This window comes from Ambystoma mexicanum, chromosome 7p (assembly GCF_040938575.1).
Source record: "Ambystoma mexicanum isolate Mex_15411 chromosome 7p, UKY_AmexF1_1, whole genome shotgun sequence".
Classification (NCBI taxonomy): domain Eukaryota; kingdom Metazoa; phylum Chordata; class Amphibia; order Caudata; family Ambystomatidae; genus Ambystoma; species Ambystoma mexicanum.
The window spans coordinates 738,187,457-738,211,581 of record NC_090939.1 but is presented as its reverse complement, the minus strand read 5'-3'; the positions used below and the strand labels follow the sequence as shown (position 1 = coordinate 738,211,581).

Here is a 24,125-nt window from a genome sequence, read left to right as displayed (position 1 = left end):
GCTCAGAGCTCCTTCTTGGATATGATGTAGTTGTAGTGTCAGTCAATAAGTCTCTTAGGGACGGGGATGCCTTCCAGTTTTTAGTCACTTTGGTCCGTTTAGTGCCAATCTGAAGGGTATGACATGACCTAGAAGTTCCACTTCAATGCAATAGATGGAAATGGAATGAAGACTTTGGGCCTCATTACACGGTAGGCGGTAAAAATCGCCAATTACCGGCATGGCGTAATGAGCGTGTCCGCCCTTGCAAGAGGCCGCAAATTGCATGCCATTACGAGATCGCGGGCACGAGCCTACCGCCATGCCGGTAATGACCCTACCGCCATGCCTCATAAGTCCCCAAAAAGTCCCTTAACGGCATCGTCGAAAGCGATGTTAGCACTTCCGACCTGCCGCCACATGCAAATAGCGGTGACCGCCATTAGCGGTTACCGTAATTTTGCGGAACCGGAAATGGCGTCATCGCACCGGAACGGGAAAGAGCACGGCGGCCATCTTTAAAAACACAATCCATTGCCATCCTCCTTATCCAGGACACCTTATCAGGGACCACGTTGGAAAATACACCAAGGACACCGTTAAGATGCCCAAGGCCGTTAAAAAATCGTCTGAGCGGCAACGCAAGGAGAAATTTAGCAAGGAGGAGCTCCTTATGCTCACGCAGACACTAGCAGACAATGCTCAGGTGGTCTTCAATAACGACATGCGTCGGGAGACCATTGTGAAGAAGAAGGCCATCTGGGAAGAGGTAGCCCACAAGGTCAGCGCGGTAGGCACCACAACCCGCACAGTCATTGGGCCTCATTACGACCCAGGCGGTAAGTTACCGCCTGGGCCGTGACTTTACCACCATGGTGTAAACTACGTTTACGCCATGGTGGTTGGCGGACTTACCGCCCCATTCCGAGTTTGGCGGGGCGGTAAGTCCCCAATCCCCATTTACCCTTCCCCATTCCCATTTGTGCCCCATAGGGCATAATGGGAGTGGGGAAGGCGTTAATTACGCCACCGTAAATTACGGTGGCGTAATTAACTCCATGGTCCCTTAGCACCATGGATTTTAACACCTGCTAAAAGCAGGTGTTAAATCCGCCATGGCGCTAAGGGACCTCGTACTCAGGCGGTAAGGGTCGGCGCTGTTTACGGTGCCGTAAACCCCTAACGCCTGAGTTGTAATGAGGCCCATTGACTGCCGAAAGAGGTGGGATGACCTCCGGCTCCGTGTGTGGAACATTCTATCTGTTAAACGCAACCTGGCTACGGGCACAGGAGGAGGCAGTGAATCGCCAATCAAGCTCACTGAGTGGGAGGAGACGTGTGCATCAACTATCGGGGTGGAATCCATCGAGGGAGTTTGACAAATGGAGCATGGCGTGGCCATTTCGTCCGATGGAGGTGAGTGTATGCATCAAACAATGCACAGTGAAGTGTGATGTTCCCCCCCAATCATGTGTCCATATGAATGTCGTGGATCCAGCCACAAACAGACATGCATGCATCACCACATACCCGTACAACACAGAGCCATTCAGGCATGACCCACCCAACATCCCCATAACCTGCATCCACACTAAAGAGCCCTAAATGCATAAAACGGCATGACGTATTCATTTAGCTCAAGGCAGGTCGACCCATGACTGATGGTTGTCAACATTTCTCACCCTTACAGGATCACACACTGACACTGAGGAGGCACGCACTTCCACACCTGCTCCCACATCCAGCAAAAAAGCCAGGAGGGATGCCACAGGGGACACCGCCACATCCGCAAGGGCAGCCAGGATGAGTGACCATGACCACAGGGACAAAGGCAGCCGGAACACCAGTTGCACGCATCCACAGGCCATGCCTGCTGCCGTCGTGGCACCCACGGAAGTGTGTCTCCCAGCAGGTGAGGGCAGCATCGAGGGAATGCACTCTGCTGCCACCAGCTCAACGGGTGAGGCAGCAGCCACTGCCCCACCTTCAGATGAGGAGGAAACACCTGCCATTGATGCTGATAGCCAGAGCCCCAGACCAACAAGCCCCTTACTGGCAAGCCCGAGGTACTCTTCAGGTCCGGGTAGTCATGGAGAATCACCCACCCCTGAAGGGCCATGGAGCCCCCAGATATCCTCTCCTGATGCAAGTGCAATGGGTCCAGGTGCATCAGCCATCCCACCAGCACCCACCATGCAACATGACCTCTTGTCCATCTTTCAGAGGCAGACCGAGATGAGTGGCCTAGTAGGGCAACATATGGCAGAGACAACCCGCCTGAGGGAGGACTTTGCTACACTTGCACAGCAGACAAGGGAGGGCATGGAGGCATGCACCAACCGAATCTGCAGTGAAATGGCCCAACTGCGGCAGGCCATGAACCGCATAGCAGACGCTATTGAGCGTCGGTGCCCACTCACGGCCCAGGAAGAACCAGGCCCCTCCTCGTCTGGGAGTTCACGTCATACTAGTCCACTACGCCGGTCTATGCGGAACCTGCGGCGCACGGCTTCACAACCACCAGATGACGATGCAGGCACTGGCAAATAGGGCCACCAAGATTCGGGTGCCACATGTAGCGATGGACACATTCACGCCATGAGACCCACATGGGAGTGTTGAGGGAGAGGGGGGTAAGGGTGTATTTGGGTGTGTTGAGGGGGTAGGGGGGTAAGGGTGTATTTGGGTGTGTTGAGGGGTGAGGGGGGTAAGGATGTATTTGTGGAGTTGAGGTAATGCACTTTGTATCACATTAGGTTCAATATACACTATTCTGAGTTTGAAACCCAAGCGTGGTCTCCATTATTGTGTATGTGTCATTCATTGTGGACAGGGTCCTTTGTGGGCCTCGAAACATGCACCAGGGCAACAATTCCCATCTACGTCCATGCTATTTCACCTTGGTGCATGATGAGATTCCAGAATCAGATGCTGATGCACATTGTGCGCCTCCTTGGCACTGCCTCTTTCATGTACTGCCGGGGCATTCCACCCGCACTCATCCCCAGCCACATCATACTCTTCTGGTGGTTGCATGTCAATTTCAAGTGGCATAGGCACATTCCATCATATGCACATTTTGTGATGCTCTACACATGCCATGGTTGTCTTTGCCACTTTGACCCGGCCGTACAGGAGTGCCACACCCAGGCCGCTTAGGCAGCGGAGCACTGTCATCGGAAGGATGTGCAATATTGTTGCCCTCTTCCTGATGGTTCTGTGGGTTCCGTACATGGGTTAGGAGCCACCTCCTCAGTGGATAGCTGTCATCGCCTGTATGGTGTGAGGAATGGGTACCTGTTACGGCTCACCTCTGGTGCTGGCTGTTGTTGTTGGTGCTGCACTGCTATCATGTACTCCAGCCCATCATGTCATGCTGCTGCTATTGGGACCATCTTGGTGTGGGAAGGGGTGTGGTGTGCTCTTTTGTGCTGCCTGTCTCCATTGCATACACCTGTGCTGATTGTGTCCACCTGTGGCAGATGGGTACACTGCTCAGGTCTCTTAACGGGTGCTTTTCGATGCCGTTATTTGCGCCATGCCGGTAAGGGTATTTTAGGTGTTTTCCATGCTGCTAATGTCATGTCCGCATGGCGTGTGATGCCCTGGTATTAGCGTCATGGTGCTAATTCCGGCATGGGGGTCGCGCGCACGCGGACTTGCCGCTATTAGTGGCACCGTAATTAACGGGTGTGCTAATAGCGGTGGGTCCAGGTCGTGATTGGCTTGGGAAATTACCAGTACCGGTAATTCATTACCGGTATTCCCTTACCACAACGTGTAATGAGGCCCTTTGTTTTGCAAGAAGTCATATTCTATCCATTCAAGTTTTTCAGTGTTTGTTTTGTCTCTGTGAACAGTGTTTTTGTTTTTGTGTTTCTTTGCTCAGGTCACTTTATTCAAACAACCTGAGACATCTGACAATATTGGCTACTGCATCAAATATGTTTCAGATTCCTCCTGCCCCCAACATAGGTGAATGTGGCTGTTGGGCAGAAATTCAACAGACGTGTGCCTAAAAGCTGCCATCTGCCCCACCCAGCGAAGGAATCCTTCGTACATTTTAATACATCTCAAATATTTAATAAGGGCAATGACTCGCACACCATTATAGCCACTCATAGTGATCACTGTCTCATTTTTTTATGATCATAGGTGGTGTCAAATGAACTTTGCTCTGCCTACAGGGTCCCCGGCCAAGCAGGATCTGCAGACTCTGCTGTATAGTGCATTTATGGCATTAACCTTTCTTCTGAGTGTTTCAAAGTGTTGTACGAACTACGTTGCACTGCCAAAACATACTCAATGCGATAGCCTCTACATTACAAGATGGTTCTTCTATGCATATCATGTGCCAGTGGATAGTTTCTGTCTGTAATCCCGCTGCACTTATGGTGCGTTGGCCCTTGTTACAATTGATCCTACCACAGCCCATATATGTAGAAGAGACCCCCCACCTGCCTCTGTCACTGTGACTTAAGTGACTTAACATTGAAGAGGTAAGGTCGAAATCTGCCCCTGCTCCCCCACCCACAAAACACTCGAACAAGAAGAAGAACCAATGACAATATGGCCGTTCATACGAGCTTGCACCAACCTCCACTGCTTCCCTGCTTGACAAATACGCTGAAAGGTACCCACTCTGTCAACCCTACAGCCCAGGACCAGCACCGGCACTGCCTAGAGTGGATGAGGAGTCACCAGATGTTGTCAGAGCTCGACTAAAGCGCCAAGAAGACGTGCTCATAGTCTTTAGAGACACCACGACATAGCAGTGTTAGACATGAATCACACATGCCATCCACACATCGGGACACCATCACACACCGAAATACACGAAGAACACATGCATACAGTTCTATGAGTTAGAGGACAGAGACATATACATGCCGTCTCCACATTTATTATTTTGACATTAGCTTGCTGAAAAAGCAACAGTGAAACCGAAAGGAAGCAAGAGATCCTGTATAGGCTTGCAGATACTTAGATGCAACTATTCCTGTGGAACTGCAGGGGTACTCGAGGGACCTGAAGGACCATAAACCACTAACCCATGGATACTATGAAAAGCATGAAATGGTAGAAGCCATGCTGTGGTTTAAGAAATCACAGTAGGCCACAACCGTCTCAGCAAGTGCTTACAGAGCTAAAATTCAGAGTGAACAGGAGTAAGCAACTGTGTGGAATTGGGCCAGCTGTCAAGGCCACCAAGGCAAGCAACATTCCTTTCCTTGAACTAGAGTAGCACCAGCCCAAGAAAATACGAATAATCCCCACAAACTCTGACTAATTCAGAGCAGTAGAGCGCAGAAACACAGCCTCTGGACATGTGACTGGCCAAGCTGATGATAAACCGAAACTAGCAGCTGGGAAGCAGAACGGTCTCACAAGCCAGACCATGGCTTGCAACAAAGTTGATACAGCAAGAAGCTCAGCGTTGCTACCTTGAACAGGTACACTTCGAGCTGAGAACCGACTTGGGTCCCAGGCCTGGGGGCAGCAGCTCTAACTAATCACAGCTCAGGACCCTAGGGGTGGGTATCCATAGGCACAGACCAATCATCCAGCCTGCATACTGCAACATTGTAGAAATAGCGCTTTTCAGGGATGGTCCAGGCCTGACACCTGACATCGGAGAACCAGTCAACTAAACGATATAGGGACTACTATAGGGGAACTACCACTCAACGCCCAATCCACATGTTAGGTTTGCTGGAGAAGGTCCCAGGTCGTGACGTTATTGTGACGTGGATTTGCCTAAAAACTGGCCTGCGAGCCAGAGATCTTTGTGATGTTCCAGGAGCTTTATCCTTGTACTGATCCCTGTTGGTTTTGGGCTGTAATAAACCGCTGCTTGAATTTGCTGTCTGTCTGGACCTGCGTTCCTTTTAGGAAGGGAAAGAGTTAGGCCTTCCATGAGTTCTGGGTTTGCGAACTCCTAGCACCCCTCGACCTGCCCAAGAGTTCTAATCTAACAACATTTCTATTTAATGTATGTTCTCTTATAGTGCAAACCTAGGCGAGCTATATACAGAATGCAGAGGAATTCATCAGAGGCCAGGGAAAATAGGTAGCAAAGTCCCAACACATAGAGCCCTATTAGTACAAAAGTGATGTTCCTAATCACATTAGCTGGGGCAATAGTCTACTGCAGTACATTGGGGTAAGAAGTTTGAGGTGCAGTAAGTGAAGGAATAGGTTCGCTTTTTAATTCCTTCCTAAACTGTTGGATAGGGGAAGAGTCAAAGATCAATTGGACGCTGGCCTCAGCATCTAGGGGTGTACTTGGAGAATGTGTGCTTTATGCTTTTTTTATTGAATCTGTCTATTTTCAATCTCTTTGGGACTTGACTCTAGGTGGTGTGAAGACAGCCAAAGTTATCAAACTTGCTGGTGAGATGGTTTGTCTTCACAAAATACGCCATTTTTAAAATGATGCGATTTGTGTAATGCATTTTAGAAGGGGAATAAGTGTAGCTGCCTTTGTGGAAAGGAAGTGATGACATTTCTTTTGGCTGTGTTCAAACAGTGGCTGATTAGAACCTGACCATTCATTATGGCGTATTTCGCGCGAGAAGTTGCTGGACTGGGGAAAAGGTAAAGAGAGTGGATGCTGGCTCAGTCACTACATTAGGGGCTTGCAACCTGTGGTTCTCCAGATGTTTTGGACTACTGATATTTTGTGCTACAGCTTCCATTATCCCTCACCATTGATTATGCTGGTTAAAGCTGATGGGAGTTGTAGTCCAAAACATCTTGCGAGCAAAAGGTTGCAGACTCAAGCAGTAGATGCTGTTAGATGGGGATTTATCTTCTAGTTCATCGAGTGAATGAGAGATGGTGAGAAGGCATCCGTGCCCATGTTTGAGTGGCAGGATTCAACCTGTCTAATATGAGGCATCTGATGGAATAGAAGCTTAGTTTTGGGGGGCTATAGCATCAGTTCAGTTGGATGCCAAACATCCAGAAGCTACACATGTCATTAGGAGCACAATGTGCAGTTGCACTTGTGTCTGCCCTCATCACACATTGTGCTAGAGGCGCAACACTGCCGTGCACCCGCTTCTGAATACTCAATGTGTGGCAGTAAAGTACTTGCCTGCACATTTGAAATAGGAACTTCCCTTAGTTGCATCAAGGGACTCCTCCCACAAATTAGGGAATTCCCTTTGGCCAGTTGATGACGGTATGCCCGATTTTTCCTGAGCATGGCCTGTGTCTGCTTGTTGCTGCAGAGCACACTAGATTTGTTTCTATAATATGGTGTACAGCAGCTGTTGGTACATGGTGCTGCTATTGGTGCTGTTATTAACGCAAATGCTGATACCTTTGTATGTACTATAGCTCCAAGTGTGTTAGTTTGCATCAAGCTCTTAACTGGATGCTGGGTTTTATGTGATCCTCCAGTGCGCCTGGAGCTCATGCAAATGGCATTGCTCTGCAGTTAAATCCCAGTAATATAAGTTAGGATAACACACATTATGGTGCGTTTAGAATACTGGCTGTGCCATTCCCATATTTGTTTATTTTCATTTACAGAATGGTACCCCTTTCCTGTCTGCCGCCCCCAATCTATCCCCCTTCCCAGGGCAAACTAGAATGGCGCAGTCAGTACTTTTAGCGCCAGTATTCTAATGCTTGTATAAAGACCGAGAACTAGTGGCTGTGATTGGCCGATGATAATTTGAAATAAAGTTCTGTCTTATTGGCCTACTAGATGATGAACACTCCCTGGCTGGCAAATATATTTAGGTATAACTGAGCAGCTGCCGATACTTCTGTAAAAAAACAAAAGGGCTGATGGCTGGAAGGTTTAGAATAAATCTTAACATCTGCCATTGCTCTGGCAAACCCTCCAAACCATCGTTCTTCGCCTGCCAAGCCATTACAAAAGGGGAAAGACCATATGCAAATCAGGATTGTTCCCACCCCAAAAGGGGCAGTCCATCCGAACTGCTTAGTCACATCTCTTCTGCACAAGACCACAAGCATCCCAAAACATGTTTCGGTCGCGTTGGGCCTCATCAGTGAGGAGTAGCTTGGGTCTCTAGGCTCAGCAGGCACTGTGGTCACGTCTGGGCATACACGTCCCACTAGGGGTGACTATAGCAAAAAAACGGGCTGATTGCTGGAAGGTTTAGAATAAATCTTAACCTTTGGCATTGCTCTGGGCAACCCTCCAAACCATCGTTTTTCAACTGCCAAGCCATTACAAAAGGGGAAAGACCATTTGTTTTGCAGTAGCGTACCTCTGTAAAGCCTATAGAGGCCGCTAAAAGCAAGTGGCAATTTCTGATGACAATTCTGATGTACACATTGTGGTTAAACATATGCCGCAAACCCATAACCTGCTAAATTCAGGTGCCATTCTCCTTCAGAGGTACATAGAATACCAAGCACTCTCCAACTTCTGTTAGGGCTTGACACCCATTTAGCAGTGCAAGATCTCAAAAGGTGTTATTTGGCGAAACAAAATTCAAAATAGATCAAATGGTATATGATATGTTGCTTATTATAGTACTCTGTTGTGGTTTGGCAACATAACATGATGTGTGAAGGTGAGTCATTCATAGTCGAGTGGCATTTGAAGAGGTAGGCCACAAAGGGCAAGCAAAAATACTTTAAAAAAATGTCACAATAAAACACATTTTTACAGTGCTTGAAAGAATCATTATTTTCAAATATCCTTAGACAATTTCTGTCTTTGCATTTAGAACTTTTGAATGTTCAGCTGCTTGGCGGTGCACTAAGTACTTTTCGATAGAAAGAACTAATTCTTATAGTTTAATCTAATTTATATTTTAGGAGCCCCCAAAACCATCTCGAAATGACTTTAAAGTCGGGATGAAACTTGAAGCAGTGGACAAGAAAAACCCTTACATGATATGTCCAGCAACCATTGGCGATTGTAGAGGAGATGACATCTTTATTACATTTGATGGCTGGAGAGGAGCGTTTGACTATTGGTGCAGATATGACTCACGGGATATCTTCTGTGTTGGATGGTGTGGCTTGACAGGCGATGCTTTGCAGTCACCTGGAAATAGTGGTAAGTGGAGTAGTTAAAATCATGTGCTTATGCTACATTTGATTGCCACTATTTCTTCAGTTTGACGTAGCACGCACATGTGATGTTCTTCCATTGTGTGGAGTAGAACATCTTGAAAAAATGCTTGTGCAGGGGAGGTTGTCTATTTTAGTAGTTTTCTCCAAACTACTTGAAATACTTCCCTTTTCCAGGAAACAATAGGCCCGTTCACATAAAATGTTCAACTTGTGTGGTGGGGCGGTGAGAACCTAAGAAAGATGGCTGCCTTCCTCTGAGGCTCTGCAGATCTCCTGCACTTTAGTCTCCTGTTTGCACTGTAGTTTGTTCACAGTGGCTACTGTGTAGGCCCCGATGACCCTTTTTTATGAACCCCATGCCTGGTGACCGCTATTGCAGTGGAGAGTGAGCGGAGGATCGATGCTCGGTTCAGATCTTGCTGGCGTCGTTTGCATTTTGTCTTGTGGTGCGCAGAGCAAAGCTGGATTGTCTGTGCAGACATCTGACTGGCCAGGGAAAGCTAGAGACCCTTCTGCAGCAGATTAGCTTTGCCCTTTCCAGTTACTTGCCTCAGCAGGACAACCAGAGGTCGAAGACTGGCTGCGACTCAGCTCTGGTAGCAATCTATGGGGAAGCCTGGCAGTTGCTGTTCTGCATGTTCCTCTCCTGGTAACACTTGGCTGTGATGCATTTACCCTGGTTGATTTAATTGAGAAGAGAGTGGGTGGAGGATCGTAATGCCTAGGTCATCCCATGATAGGCTTGTTGAGGGTGGAGTGAGGCGGGATCCCCCTCTGCTCACAGTGGCACAATCCCTTGACTAAGTGGTGGAAGCCGAGCATCCTCATGAAGTGGATTGGAGATGGTATTTCAAGTCACTTGCCCTACAGGATAATCGTGTCTGGGGACCTGAGTGAAATACTTGGTTCGGGTGAGGTTCATTCCTTCTGCAGCAAAATTGGTTGTGGAGCATATGCCTGGGTGAATTGTATAGTTATTTGTTGGTGGTGACAATCCTCCTTTGAGTGATCAATTCCAAGAGGGCACCTTGCAGTATCCAAAACGATTTCATTTATAGTTGTGCCTAACCTGCAGTTATGACAAGAGCATCTCAAAAGAAAGAAGGCAGTATGGACATTTTTGCAAGGTTGATTCTGAAAATACCTGAGGAGACCTCTCTCACTGCCCCGTCCACTGTAAGAGAGACTACAGATTTGCAGCAAATCATTAATAGCATGTACGCGATCACTAGAGACTTTTATTAGTGAAGAAAATAAAGAGAAAACCTAACTTTCCCTATCTCGAAGAGGGGTTTCCCTGTCTCAACTAAAACACTAAGGGTTCTGTCAGAATGTCCATGTAAATCAATAGTACACGGTCCTGTGTCAAAAACCTTGCTTCTTTCCCTTACACTTAAAAATGAACTAGAGATAAGGTAGAACTTCTTGGTCCAGAAGGACTCCCTTCTTCTGGACTGGGGGTAAAAGTTCACTTCCAGGCTTTGGTCTCTTCTTATGAAAATGACTCCCTTCCCCGGGTCAAAATTGTCCTCTAATACAAAAGACAAAATTCCAGCATTTCTCTCTGGCAGGCACACTGTTTACACTTTGTTATCAGAAAGCCTTTTCAGCTTTAGTTGCCAGGATGACTCCCCCCACCCCCCTTCTCCTGGTATGTGGATTTTACAGTTCAACACAAAAAGGGGGATGACTCCCTTCCCATGGTGTTGGTTACCAGGAGAATGTGTCCCTTTCCCTTGTATCTTGACTTCAGAGTTTGCTACACCCAAGAATAATGACACCCTTCCCCATGTGTCTTTTCACTTGGTTCCATAATGCAACACCACCAGGGGGATTTACTTATTTTCCCTGGCCTCCTGTTCACTTTGATTTCACAGTTCAACACTTTCAGCCTTTCACTTCGAGGGCCCCAAACCCAGGCTTCCCAGCCTCCAGACCTGTGCAGACTTGGTTCACTCCCCTGCTAAGTACTGCCATGAGGAAGATGGTTTGTACTTCTCTTGTAGGTTCGCGTCCCAGACCAGGCTTTGATTTGGCAGACTTAATCCACTGTCCTGCCAGGTACTGCTACGAAGAAGATGAATTGTAGTGTTCTCTTGTGGTGGGCCCGCAACCCTTCCCTGGTGGCAGGTGGACTTATGTTCACCACTGTAGCAAGGGACTCTCCCTCTTATATTTCTGATTTGCTGGTTGGGGTCCTCAACCCTTCCCTGGTGGCCAGTGGACTTAGCCTTTCCACTGGTACGAGGAGGAGGAGGATTGCAGACAACATACCCTTCTTGCAACACCCCTGGAGCTTTAGTGGAAAGGGTTCTAGGAGTCCTCTACAGAGTCAGTTGACCCAGCCTTCTCTCATCCCCTCTGGATCTTGCATGTTGCCCTTCTCTGGGGCTGTGGCATGTCCCCGGGTCTTTCTTGGCTAACCAGCCTTACGCTCCACCATCTCAGCGTCTGTGCCGTTCTGTGGCAGACGGACAACGCCCTTCACAGTCCCGTGCCTCGGATGCCTGCGGATTGCTTCCACACCCGGGACGGCTCCTGCAGTCCTGTCTCCTTCCCAGCGCGGCCGACCGCCATCGTCTTCTTCTCCTCGCGTCTCAGTGTGTGTTTGAATTTCGCCCCAGTGCCGACTTCACCTGAGGCCTCCAGCTTCCATCGTCCTGTCTTGTACTTCGCATCCCTGTTAAATTCCTTCTTCACTTCTTATCCTGGTTGGCAAGCAGTGGTTGGCCAGTCATGCTGAGTCTGTCGTCGATGTTACTCTCCCAGCGTGGTAATCCTTTGCTCTGCGGGGCCAACTCGTCCCAGTTCCACCAAGTCTGGTTGTAATCTATGTGATCACTGCGCATCCTATAATGGCAACAATTAAATTGCTGACTCTCCTTATGACATGGCGCAGTGATCACATAGATAACTGTGCCCTGCATCCCCCGCAACCACCTCCCCCCTACCCACGTACTTTTTTGGCAGCACACTGTGAAGTGTGCCGCCATCTCTCCTCCAACCCTGGGGCGTCAGGTCTCGCCAACTAATGTGGGTCTGAGCTGGCGTTGCAGGGTCCTTTTTTCTTTTTACTTTTTTTTCTTTATTTTCCCCTGCTTCCATCTAATGGAAGCGGGGGATACCCCTGCAACCCCCACTAAACCGAAAAGGGCAGCGGGGGACACCCTCGCAACCGCTGCTCCCATTAGTCAGTGTAGTGGGGATCGGCATTTTATTACCGTGCAAAGGTGCGGTAATGAAAGGGTTGCAATTTTCAGGGCGACATTTTAGTAATATTCCGTCTGGTAGTACTCCTGATCGTCCTCGTGCCAGTGATTTCTACCTTATCGCAATACAGAAAGGTAGAAGAAGGAGAAAGGTGAGAGGTGAAAGAAGGGGATATAGACTGTGGAGATGTAATGGGTTTGTGTGGAGGGTTGTCATAACATGTTCTCCCGAGATGTTCTCCTTTGTGCCCTGAGGGGAGGTCTCTTCCCATGAGATCCTCCCGCTGAGTACCAGCCCCAGGGGGACTATTGGGTAGCAACCTCACCACCCTGGCCTCATGGGAAGGGACTTCCCCTCCGGGTGAAGTGACTACATCTCGGGATTCGTCACAAAAGCAAAATGTGATGATTTGGAATTGTGCTGTCGCTGCAATGAAATTCGCATCATAGGGATTCCCCAAAATGCAGTGAGCAGGAACATGGAGGTATTTGTGGAAGAACTTATCATGAAAGTTGTTGATGGTGCATCTGTGTCGCCTCATTTAAGGGGTCACCTGCTCATCATTCCCATGTTCCGCAGCCCAAACTTGGAGCTACCACACGGCCTATTTTCGCCCACATATTCAATTACAGGGACCTACGGTTATGTGTGGCTAGAGAAAGAGGTGAGCCGAGGTGTGGGTTCAAGAGAGTATATTTATACGCAGACTTCCCTACCACAGTGCTAATGGAACATAGATCCTTTGCAGAGGTCCTAAAACTGCTTCGTGAAAAGTTCAAAACTTGTGCTATGTTTTTCCCAGCCAAGTTGAGATTCCAATTCAACAAAAAGACGTACGTTTTCACGCTGCCTTAAAAATGCTCTGGCCGTTTGTTAGGGAGAATTCTCATTTATGGCTAATTTCCCTCACCTAGTGAGTCCCTCAGCAGCTTTGCTGGATTTCAGGGGTTTATTTTTTCCACCTGGTAAGAGTGTGAGCCTTTTTCCCACTCTTACATGTGGTTGCCATGTGTATTTCTACTGTTTGTGTGATCTTGGGCTCTGGAGCTACACCACTCCATGAGCCCCACTTTTTGTGTTTGTTACACAGCACTTTCAGTGCAGTGAAATAGGGTTGTCTTTGAGACTTCCCACTGACTCCATTTTTTTGGGGCTGACTACTGTCCCCCAGAAACATGTAAAGTTGCCAATAACTTTATATAGGCACTTTAAACTGCAGACCCAGTACACCCCATCTTACATGGAGTACTGGAAAGGGTTAATTCCTACCCCTTTTCGTCTGTGCCTCTCTGAACTTTATTTTGCTATCTTAAAGCTAAGACTTGGCTGGTGGCAGTGGTATCTACCCTAACATTTCTACTGCGATTATACTATATAAACGTGGTACTGTTTTAGGCTATTATATTAGCCTTGAACTTAAACCCGCTTCACCAAATACTTTTTATTTCGGCTCCGGTTGGGTTTTATCGCCATTTCTTTTTGTTAAAGTCCTTCTTGTGTTTTACTTTGCGCGGCAAACCAGGTTTGCCTCCTTTGTTCGCCGTCTTTTGGCGGGCTTCTGTCCAGAAGCCCTCCTTTGACGTCTGGGTGTCTAGGTGGGCTGAATGTGAGGGAGGGGTGTAGTCGTCCCCTGCACAGGGTCTCTTTGGAGACCCACGTCGCACTTTGTCTTGATTGGCTGAGGTGGTTGTCCGGGCTGGACAACCCCCCTGCTGAGTGATTGACAGCCAGGCTTTGTGAATGGGGGATTTTGGCATAAAAGGCAGGACTCTTGGGCTGGAAGTCAGAGTCGCCACTGGAACTGCAAGGAACCGAAGAGAAGCGGAGAAGAAGACGGCTGCTGCAACTACCGAGTCCCGGTGAAGCCCTGCTGCAGTCTTGAGCTATCGACCCTTCAACGACAAGAGAAGATCCAGTCCGGAGTCTTCTTCCCTTCAGCCTGGTGGGATCAACCAGCTCACCTTCCACAGCCAGAGGATCCTCTTCTTGGTCGAAATCGCTGCACACTGCTGTAGTGGTCCGGATAGCCATCTAAAGAGCCTCTCCTGTTTTAAAGGAGGGCACCTTTTATTCACTGTCGCTTTGCTGCTGCTGGCTTCATCCCTGGGTAGTGCAGATCGCTCCAGACGTCGTCCTTCTTGTCCCCACGACTGAGGCTTCAGGAACCCTGAGTCTGCAGGACCTACCAGGAACAACTGCCGTGGCACCAGCTCTTCTTCATACGAATAAGGTACTGTGTCGGACTTTGAGGAACTAGGGTGAACCCTTTTCTCCTCACACAAGGCTTGCCCCTATCTTCCTTCCCTCTTATAACCTTTGCTTCCCTTTTGACAATATCTAAGTACGCCTGGCAATCTCGAATTGTGAACTGCTCTAACCTTGTGATCCTCGACAACAGGACCCCTGTCCCATGGACACTGGCGCAGGCCTATTGACTTTTATCTATGTTTTAGAAAGTGTCTCTTGATTCTATTTGCCTTGACAAAAGTATTCCCTATGATTTTTGTCCCCAACTCTCTTGTGTTAATTCATGTGCTAAGTGTGTTTGACTACGGTAACATTTCTTCTCGCGGGTACGCGTCTCTTTCGTAAGACCGAACTGTCATCACTGTCAAAAAGTGATTGCGTAACTACCCCTGGTAACTTCTTTGTTTCACAACACCGGTCTGTCAAATCCAAAGGTGCTTACCTTGAATTGTTCTGCACAAAGTGAATTGGTTGTATGTAGTGCATTTTAAGTGTGGTTTTAATTTAATAGAAGTGAAGTGTTTTGTGAACAGATGGTCTAAGAATAAATTTACTTTTACTTTTTAACCAAAAACCTTGAGTCAGTGTTTGCTTGAGTCACAGTAATTGTAGTCCTTTGTGTAATCTGTACTACTGCTCATTTGCTCTTGGGATAAGTCTGGCTGCTCCGCTACTGATACCACTCTAACTGTGTAGTACAGGCTTGTACCAAAGGTGAAATTGTACTACCACCTGTATTCTTAATCTTGTGTAGTGCTCCCTAATGGAACTGCCCAGGATTCTGCCTAACACCGTTGTTGAGTCGATTATTCTACTGCCATACAGTGAATCAGGTTCTAGGGGAGAGAAACAAACTACTGATGCTGAGGTTGCGCTTGGGACTACAAAAGTAAGAAATGTCTTAACTGAACTTGGTTTGTCCTATTGCCTCGATATTGTGTAATGGATTAGTGCAAGTTGTTTATGATTAAAGTACCTATATTGTCAGCATAGATGTTCGTGCAGGAAGAACGCTATGCCTGCAGTTGCCCCTATACATGGTTGCAAATGTTTTGTGAGTTTGATATACCAAAATTTGGTCAGAACGAGCACTGCCAGAGTTTCTGTGGCAGTGAAGTTGGAGGTAATTTTTATGGGGGTTTACAAAATAAAAAGGCATACTTGGCTATCTCCAATTTACAGTGGGTTTTGAATTTTGAGAATTTACCCCATAATGAATCTTATGAGTTAGTCATAATGGCTGTTGTACAGCATTAACCTAATATGAAAGCATCAACTGATGAGGTGACATGCCTGTGTTGGAAAATTAGAAGTATGGGTAAACCTGTCAAGGCACGTAAACTACTTGCTTACATTGAATGGCATACTGCTAAAATTGTTTTTCTGCAGAAAACCAACACATTATGTAGGTCTAATGTAAAATGTGCTTAAGTATGGGGAAAGAACAAAGGATGTACATCCTACTTGTTCTAAATCAAAGGGAGTGTTGACACATGCATAAATCCATTTGAATGTATTGGATTAAAACATTCATTAATTCTCTAGTATTATATGGTATAGGACTTGGGTGGCCAAGGGCTGTTCTAATACATATGATCCAAATGTTGATGACACTGATTTTGATATACCGGTATTCGGTATATGTCAATCTATTGCAAGGGTGCCGATAATTTGGGAAGGGAATATGAACACTGTATTGGGCATTCATGTGGACCACACAGGCACAACCCCTAGAGTGCCAACTAAAGCTTCTCAAACTATCTTGATAGCCATTCAAGAGTTGGAGCTGGTGGGTGCATGATTCTCTCTAAAAATTTTATTGCACATATTATGCACCAGTACATTATGTTTTGAAATATAGATATGTGGTTGCTGTCTTCTTCACTATTATCTAGTATGTTATTGATATCTGCTCTATTGATATCCTTCCAAGAACATATTCTGATCAGTTCCCAGTTTTGCTTAGTTTAGTAATCCTGAGTGGTGGATCACTATGGAATCCCTGAATCCCTGGAGATTTGAACCAGTGACATTACAGGATACTATGTTTGCTTCCACTATAGATAACGATATGAATTGTGTTTTAAATGTATACTGGCGCTGTTAGTGCAATTGGTGTTTTAGGGGAGGTATTTAAAGCTTACTTTGGGGACGTTGCTTTGCCACAGAATTCGGGGTGCTCAAAACTACTAGGAAGGACATAACTGATTGTGAAACCAAATTATCTAAAATTGAACAGGATTGTTCAGTGTGCCCCACTAAAGCAGGTCTGGCTGACATTAAACTTCCCTTAGATAGGTTTTGTACAGCTGCAAAGAGAATTAAAGCTCGTAGTGGCTCCATTGTCTGCAAGGTGCTCTGGGCAAGGGGTGTCGACCTGGCAGAGCCTGGTCACGTTTGTTGAGACTGGAGAGAGGAAGTGAGTCAATCCATTAATTCACAACATGAACAGGGCTGTATTATGCGGAAACAAGGTGAGGAACACTATTCAAATGCAGTTGTCAACTGCGCTCAACTCTCTCGCCCCTTTGGTTTCAAGAACAGTGCGGCCCCATACTGTACAAAAAGCTTGTTCTCTGAAGCTCTGAGAAAGCTGAGAACTATTAAGTAGAAGGCTGAGCGTAAATGGGCAAAAACAAATGAGGAATGTGATTATTGCACGCTCAAAGTAGCTGTTGTCAATTATAAGAAAGGCATTTTAAATGCCAAAAGATCTTATTTTGATACATGTATCTCACAAGCTACTAACAGTTGTAGTGAACTGTTCTCTGTTCTACGTGAATTTAACTTGAAGCACCTATTCCCAAGACCCAACTGCGTGATCCAAGCATTGAGTGGTGTACTTCCATCCAAAATAAAATGCACTGTTGACGCCTCCTCTTTTTTGTTGCCATCTACATCTACTGGAGGTGCAGACGTTGGTTGTGATGGACCACGTCCATTCCACGTTAGAGAAGTTGGGGAGCATGAGGTTGCAGACGCCCCAAACATCTTGAAGCCTACCACCTGTTCTACAGATTTATAACCAGCTATCAAAATTGCACAACTCTCCTTATACCTACACTCTGTGCTTTTGTTAATGCCTCTTTTAGGAACATTGTGATCCTATTTCACATAAAGAAACCTGTGTTACTCCACTTCTGAAAAAGCCTCGTCTGGATGTAACAGACCCAGTTAATTATAGAACCAATGATGTCACTTTCTTGTAAAATTAAACCTTGCGCTTTTCTCCCTATAAATAACTAAATGTCCCTATCCAGAAAAAAGCTCACTGTCCCTTGGGGTGTAGCATCCCTAGTTGGGTGCTGGTGTGTCGCCTCTCTATATGGGAAGGGAAGGGAGAAGGGGGTGTAGAAAGCTCTCCCTAACCTGGCTCACTACTTTCCTATGCTAAAAGTGCACACTGCGGTCAGTCAACAATTATCTTTTAATGTGTCTTATCATAAAAAGGCAGTGTGACCACCGTCTCATGGAAATATTTCCATTCTATTGGTTTAAAACAATTATTCTCTATGTCCTATCACCCAGAACCCTATTAGATTATCGTGAATCTGGTGGGTTGTGTTGGTTACCCAGCATAACCAGTGTCGACCGGTTTCAGCAGGGTAACTAGTTTGCTGCTTTCTTCAGGACCTATTGTAGTGCCCTATGTGAGCACTTGGTTTAAAAAGAACAGTTCTAGCTGTAGCTGTCTGTTAATTTCTTTAACTGATGCGGATCTCTTCCACAGAAATGGGACATTTCTTCATTGCGTCCATTCCCTATAAGGGAAAATACATACATATCAGGGGATTGAAGGTGACATGACTACTATTCCCAATATTCAGATATTGTTATTGTTATTGTTATTTTGCATTTATATAGCGCCTTATATACCATTGGTATGGTCCGAAGGCGCTGGTAGGTTGAACGCCCTTGGGAACAGAAGTTCAGATCAGTAGAGGGAGTAGAGAGAGTCAAAGGTGCGTGTGGGCACCATGTATGTGTGCAGCTTGTGCGGTATTCGTGTAATAGCTGCTTCTTAGCGGTAGGTGTGGTGGTTGAGGGGTCAGGAGTATGTGTTCGTTCTGGCAGGATTTATCCAGGCTGGATGTGGCTGCGTTAGGCCTGAGGAGAATGCCTGGCTGGGGGTATGTAACCAGCAGTGTTTACATAGAGTGATGTGGAGTATGTGACGGATGTTGGTATGAGAACAGTTATACCGAATGGTGTCATAGTATCTCTGTGTTCTAGTTGAGTGGTGGTGTAAAGGGAAGAGTAAGCATATGGTGGGTTATATGGTCATTCGAATGTTTTCTAAAATGTTCTAAAGAGGCTATTGGGAACACTTCTAAATTCTACTTTCTCAGAGAGGCTATTGGGGACACTTCTAAATTCACCTTTCACAAAGAGGCTATTGGGCACACTTCTAAAGTCAGTTTTCACAAAAGGTTATTGGGGACACTTCTAGGTTCAACTTTTCACAGAGGCTATTGTGCACATTTCTAAATTCAACTTTAACAGAGAGGCTATTGGGCACACTTCTAAATTCGACTTTTCACAGAGGCTATTGAGGACACTTCTAAATTCGACTTTCACAGAGGCTATTGGGCACACTTCCAAATTCAACTTTCCACAGAGGCTATTGAGGACACTTCTAAAGTCAACTTTTGACAGAGGCTATTGGGCACACTTCTAAATTCAACTTTCACAGGGGCTATTGGGCAACTTGGCTATTGGGCACACTTCTAAATTCTACTTTTCACAGACGCTATTGGGCACACTTCTAAATTCAACTTTTCACAGAGGCTATTGGGCACACTTCTAAATTCAACTTCCCACAGAGGCTATTGGGCACACTTCTAAATTCAACTTTTCACACAGAGGCTATTGGGGACACTTCTAAATTCAACTTTAACAAAGAGGCTATTGAGGACACTTCTAAATTCAACTTTCACAGAGGCTATTGGGCACACTTCCAAATTCAACTTTCCACAAAGGCTATTGAGGACACTTCTAAATTCAACTTTCACAGGGGCTATTGGGCACACATCTAAATTCAACTTTCTCAGAGAGGCTATTGGGCGCACTTCTAAATTCTACTTTTCACAGACGCTATTGGGCACACTTCTAAATTCAACTTTTCACAGAGGCTATTGGGCACATTTCTAAATTCAACTTCCCACAGAGGCTATTGGGCACACTTCTAAATTCAACTTTAACAAAGAGGCTATTGAGGACACTTCTAAATTCTACTTTCTCAGAGAGGCTATTGGGTACACTTCTAAATTCTACTTTCACAAAGAGGCTATTGGGTACACTTCTAAATTCAGTTTTCACAAAAGGCTATTGGGGACACTTCTAGGTTCAACTTTAACAGAGAGGCTATTGGGCACACTTCTAAATTCGACTTTTCACAGAGGCTATTGAGGACACTTCTAACATGCTAACGATCCAATTTCTATCTAGATGCGACGCAAGCTAGGGTTTAGAATTCTAAGTGTGGTGCATCTTAAAAATAACATTTCTATCTAGATGCGACGCAAGCTAGGGTTCAGAATTCTAAGTGTGGTGCATGTTAAGAATACCAATTTTTATCTAGATGCGGTGCAAGCTAAAGTTCAGTTCCCTACACGTGTGGCACTAGCTAAAATTGGCAAGTAAGTTCATGTGCATCGTAAGGCAGTATTTACAACCCATTTATAGTGGTTGCAAGTCATTCCTAGGTATGTCTTGATTTAAGTCTATGGCAGTCTATGCTATGGAAGGTAAGGTAGAGTGACAGGGGCTTTCTGGAGTAGAGTGATTGCTCTACACCCCACCCATGCCATACTCACAGTTTTGTTAGTGTCTGGCTTCCTTTGCTTCCCCTGCGGACACCTGCAGACACGTCCTGGAGCCGCCAATGTAGGAGCCGCCCTTTGTCCCAGGCCCTTAGTCGCAAGGGCTGCCGGGCAGGGGGCTGCCCTGGAAGGGTCAGTCAAAAGGGGCCAGCAAGCCAATCAGTCCACGGGGGACGGCTGGGGGGCGGGAGGAGGGAGGAGAGGGGAAGTAGGGACACGGGGCGGACAACGCTGCGGGCAGGGCCCGGGGGGCTTAAGCACCAAAACAAAGCCCAGATCACAAGGCCCAAGAGGGTCGGGCTCTCACCCACGCTCACCTGAACACGCCCGGATGGAAAGGCGGTCGGGAGCTGGGACTGCGACTAGGTTCGCCGGCTGCCTTAGAGCAGCCAATCACACCATGGGGGACGGCTGGGGGCGGAAGGAGGGAGGAGAGGGGAAGCAGGGACACGGGGCGGACAACGCTGCGGGCATGGCCCGGGGGGCTCAAGCACCAAAACAAAGCCCAGATCACAAGGCCCAAGAGGGTCGGGCTCTCACCCACGCTCACCTGAACACGCCCGGATCATCCTAAATATATCTGGAACCTTTGGAGATTGTGTGATATCTCTGTGATTCCGGTCGCTGTAATTTGTCTGGTGGGGCCCTATGAGGAAAATCGCCACTAATGAGTGTTACATTCTACCTAGGTCATATTTTTGTTGTTATTATTCATCTTTCTGTCTTATGTACTGAGGAATACACTTACCCTGTCTAGGCTCAAGTCGTGCGTTCTATATGTCGAGGGTAGCCATGTCCTTTCAAGGTAATTTCTTATTTTTCATGTAGGTCATCTCGTGTGGCGCCTAGATGCAACAAAATATCGTAAGGCGGTATGATGGTGCTTTCTCATAAGGTTACCAGTGGTTGTTTCTGGCATTTACATAGATGGGGGAACGGACTAGGATTACTCCAAAAGCTCTCTCCCTTATTCAAATATAGCCCAGTATTTGTGCAACAGGTATATATCACCTGTGCATTTGTTAGGTTTTGTCTTCGCACAGGCTCTAGCCGCGTGTATGTACATCACCGTGTGGCCACTGTGTTCAGTGGCGGCTATGCCGATGTTTTTCGAATTCCAGCGGGTAATTCTAAAGCGGGTGTTTTTACAAAAAAGGGGAAGAGGGTCATAATCCCCATCTGGCTGGTGATTCGCATATGCGCCAGTCCTTACCTGCTCCTGTGGATCTCGTCGCTTTATGTCCGTCTCCTCCAGCTTCCGCGTACTGTTCGGCCACCATCTTGGGAGTGTATCCCTTATATACTTGCCTCCGGGGCCGTAGTCCTTTTTTAGTCTCTATACCCCTCATCTCTAGTTGTCTGCTGTTTCCTAATAGGAAGGGCTATTTCTTTGTTTTCAATTATACTCAGTGCTATCGTTCGGTGTAACACAGTTCTGAAGCTGCAGAGTATGCAACAATTGTACCTGATCTCAAAGATAAATTTAAATTTCAGTTTAAATTGTGATTCATTTATTTTTTATATTTTCCACATACTGAGTACATGGTCCCTGATCATTCAATTCTCTTGTTGGGGCAAGTACGTGGCTTTGTCGGTGTGGCATCATTTTGGATTTGCATTTGAATAGTCCAACAATACTTCTGTATATGATTAGGCTTTGACCTGCAGTTTGATATTATCACTGGTACTCAACATCTGGTGGGTGGTGTAAGGAACCAGCTGCACCAGAGTTTCTAGAGAACTGCCAAGGCTTGCCAGCAGATTGCTTCGTTCAAGCCAGTCAGATGGCTTTTCAGTTTAAATATCCATGCTTGCTCCCGTTTCAGGAGCATGGCTCCTAAATTCCCACCTCTCTTTGGCTGTATTATTTTTTCTAGTATTGTCCAGCTTATGTCATTCTCTGTATGCTGCAGATGTAGATAATGTTCAACAATGGGAGCAGTGATTTTTTTCATTCTTATGTTGGACCTATGTTCCCCAATCCGCACTTTAATGGGCCTTGATGTCATTCCCACATACATCTTATTGCAGGGGCATTTTAGTAAATAGATCATGTTGGAAATGTTGAAGTTAGTTAATATCCTTTGTTCCCAAGGTGAATTCCACCCGATGTCGATGGACATAGTTCGTTTTGTGTAGGGACAGGCTGAACATGTGCCACATGGTGTGTGTCCTACTGCTTTTGGTTGATTCCACAGAGTTGTTTGGTTGCATATCGACTCTTTCTTCTGTTTGTAAGTCTGGACTACGGTATCTCTTATGTTGCGTCTTCTCTTAATAGCAAACCTTGGGAGGTCCAGGGTGTTCTCACCTACATTAAGGATATGCCAGAGTTTTTTCACCTCTTTTTTAATGTGGTTCACTATCGGTGAGTGACTGAAGACTGCTGTTATTTGGTTTTCGTCCCTTGTTCTCCTTGGGTGCTGTTCCAGGGTTGTTTCCCTTGGAATGTTGCGTGCCTTTTTCTTGGCATGACATATGATTTTTTCGGGATAGTGTCTTTCCCGTCGTTTTTTTACTAGGCCTTCTGCTTGCACATCATACTCATTTCTAGTTGAGCAATGTAACGCTCACCTGATTCTCGCAGAGGCGCCGGTCTTGACTGGGCGACTACCGTATCTTCAAAGGTGATGTGTAGCACCCGGTTGGCTCTTTGGGCTGGACCTCTGTGCACTGTATGCCTGACGTGTAGAGTAAGATGTCTGCAGATAGAAAATATGGGGTTAATGAACTGGTGTTATTGGGGTGTCCCTATCTCTTTCCTCTTCTCCTCTCCTGTAGACCCCCAAAGGTTAACGCTCTCACCTTAGGTAAGTGAATCCCGAGCTCTCCATCTGCCTCGGGGCAGGGTGCTGTAGCCAGTTTCTTCACTGGATAGGTAGCGCAGGCCTCTTGACTTCAGAGGACTGCTGTCCGTCGTTTACTGCACGAACGGTAAGTTTCGAGTCATTCAAATGTCTTTTTAAAGTCTTTAGTAATGATGTCTCTTGTTTTGCAGGGTTCCGGCGATGGCGGATGACGGGCTGAAGTGAGTTGAAGATGGAGCCCGTGTGATGAATAGAAGCGCCTGGAAGCACGTGAGTAAGCGCTTGTTGCCTGCTTCACGATGCGCTCTAACTGTCTTTTTATTTTGCAGGTACGAGTTCGGAGCGGCTGCAGGGTGCCGGAATACCCACTGGTTTAGATGTGGAAAGGAGTAATGGCACGTGAGTATTAAAGTTCCCCAATGTCTTTAAACGCACCTTGTTTTGTCTTTCAGATGCGGATGCAGCGCCGAAGGCCTCCGGAGCGTGCGAAGAGTTGGTAAGCTTTTGTCTTTCAGATGCCAGAATGCAGTATGAAGACCTCCGGAGCGCACGAAGAGTAGGTAAGCCTTTGCCTTTCAGATGCCGGAATGCTAACCTGTTCTTTCTTGTCTTTATAGGTGTTGCTGAAGACTGGATTCAGGATGGTAAGCCTTTGCCTTTCAGATGCCGGAATGCTAACCTGTTCTTTCTTGTCTTTGTAGGTGTTGCTGAAGACTGGATTCAGGATGGTAAGCCTTTTTCCTTAGGCCCAGGACTGGATGCAGAAGACACGATGAGCGTCCTGCTGCAGAGGGTGCAGAATAACGCAAAGCAAGATTCATCCACCGGGTGTGGTTTAAATAGCCTCCTGTAGTGCTTAGGTGTCTCCTTCCACAGCCACGCCTAAGTAAGAAAAGAGTTCCTGGTAAGAAAAGAGTTCCTGCCTTCCAGAAGAGTTCCAGTGTTCCAAATCTAGGGAGTGGCTCCAGCCCCACCCAACAGGAAAAGTAGTTCC

At 46.6% G+C, this 24,125-nt stretch overlaps 1 protein-coding gene across 7 annotated transcripts in view; it reads left to right on the top strand.

Annotated features, from left to right (window-relative positions):
* Positions 1 to 24,125, top strand: part of SCML2 (Scm polycomb group protein like 2) — a 1,699,115-nt gene that overhangs the window by 587,674 nt on the left and 1,087,316 nt on the right. For all 7 annotated transcript variants that reach the window (XM_069636837.1, XM_069636835.1, XM_069636832.1 and 4 more), the window contains one exon: positions 8,785 to 9,028. In XM_069636837.1, the coding sequence (XP_069492938.1) occupies positions 8,785 to 9,028 (244 nt within the window). The remainder of the gene's footprint in view (positions 1 to 8,784; positions 9,029 to 24,125) is intronic.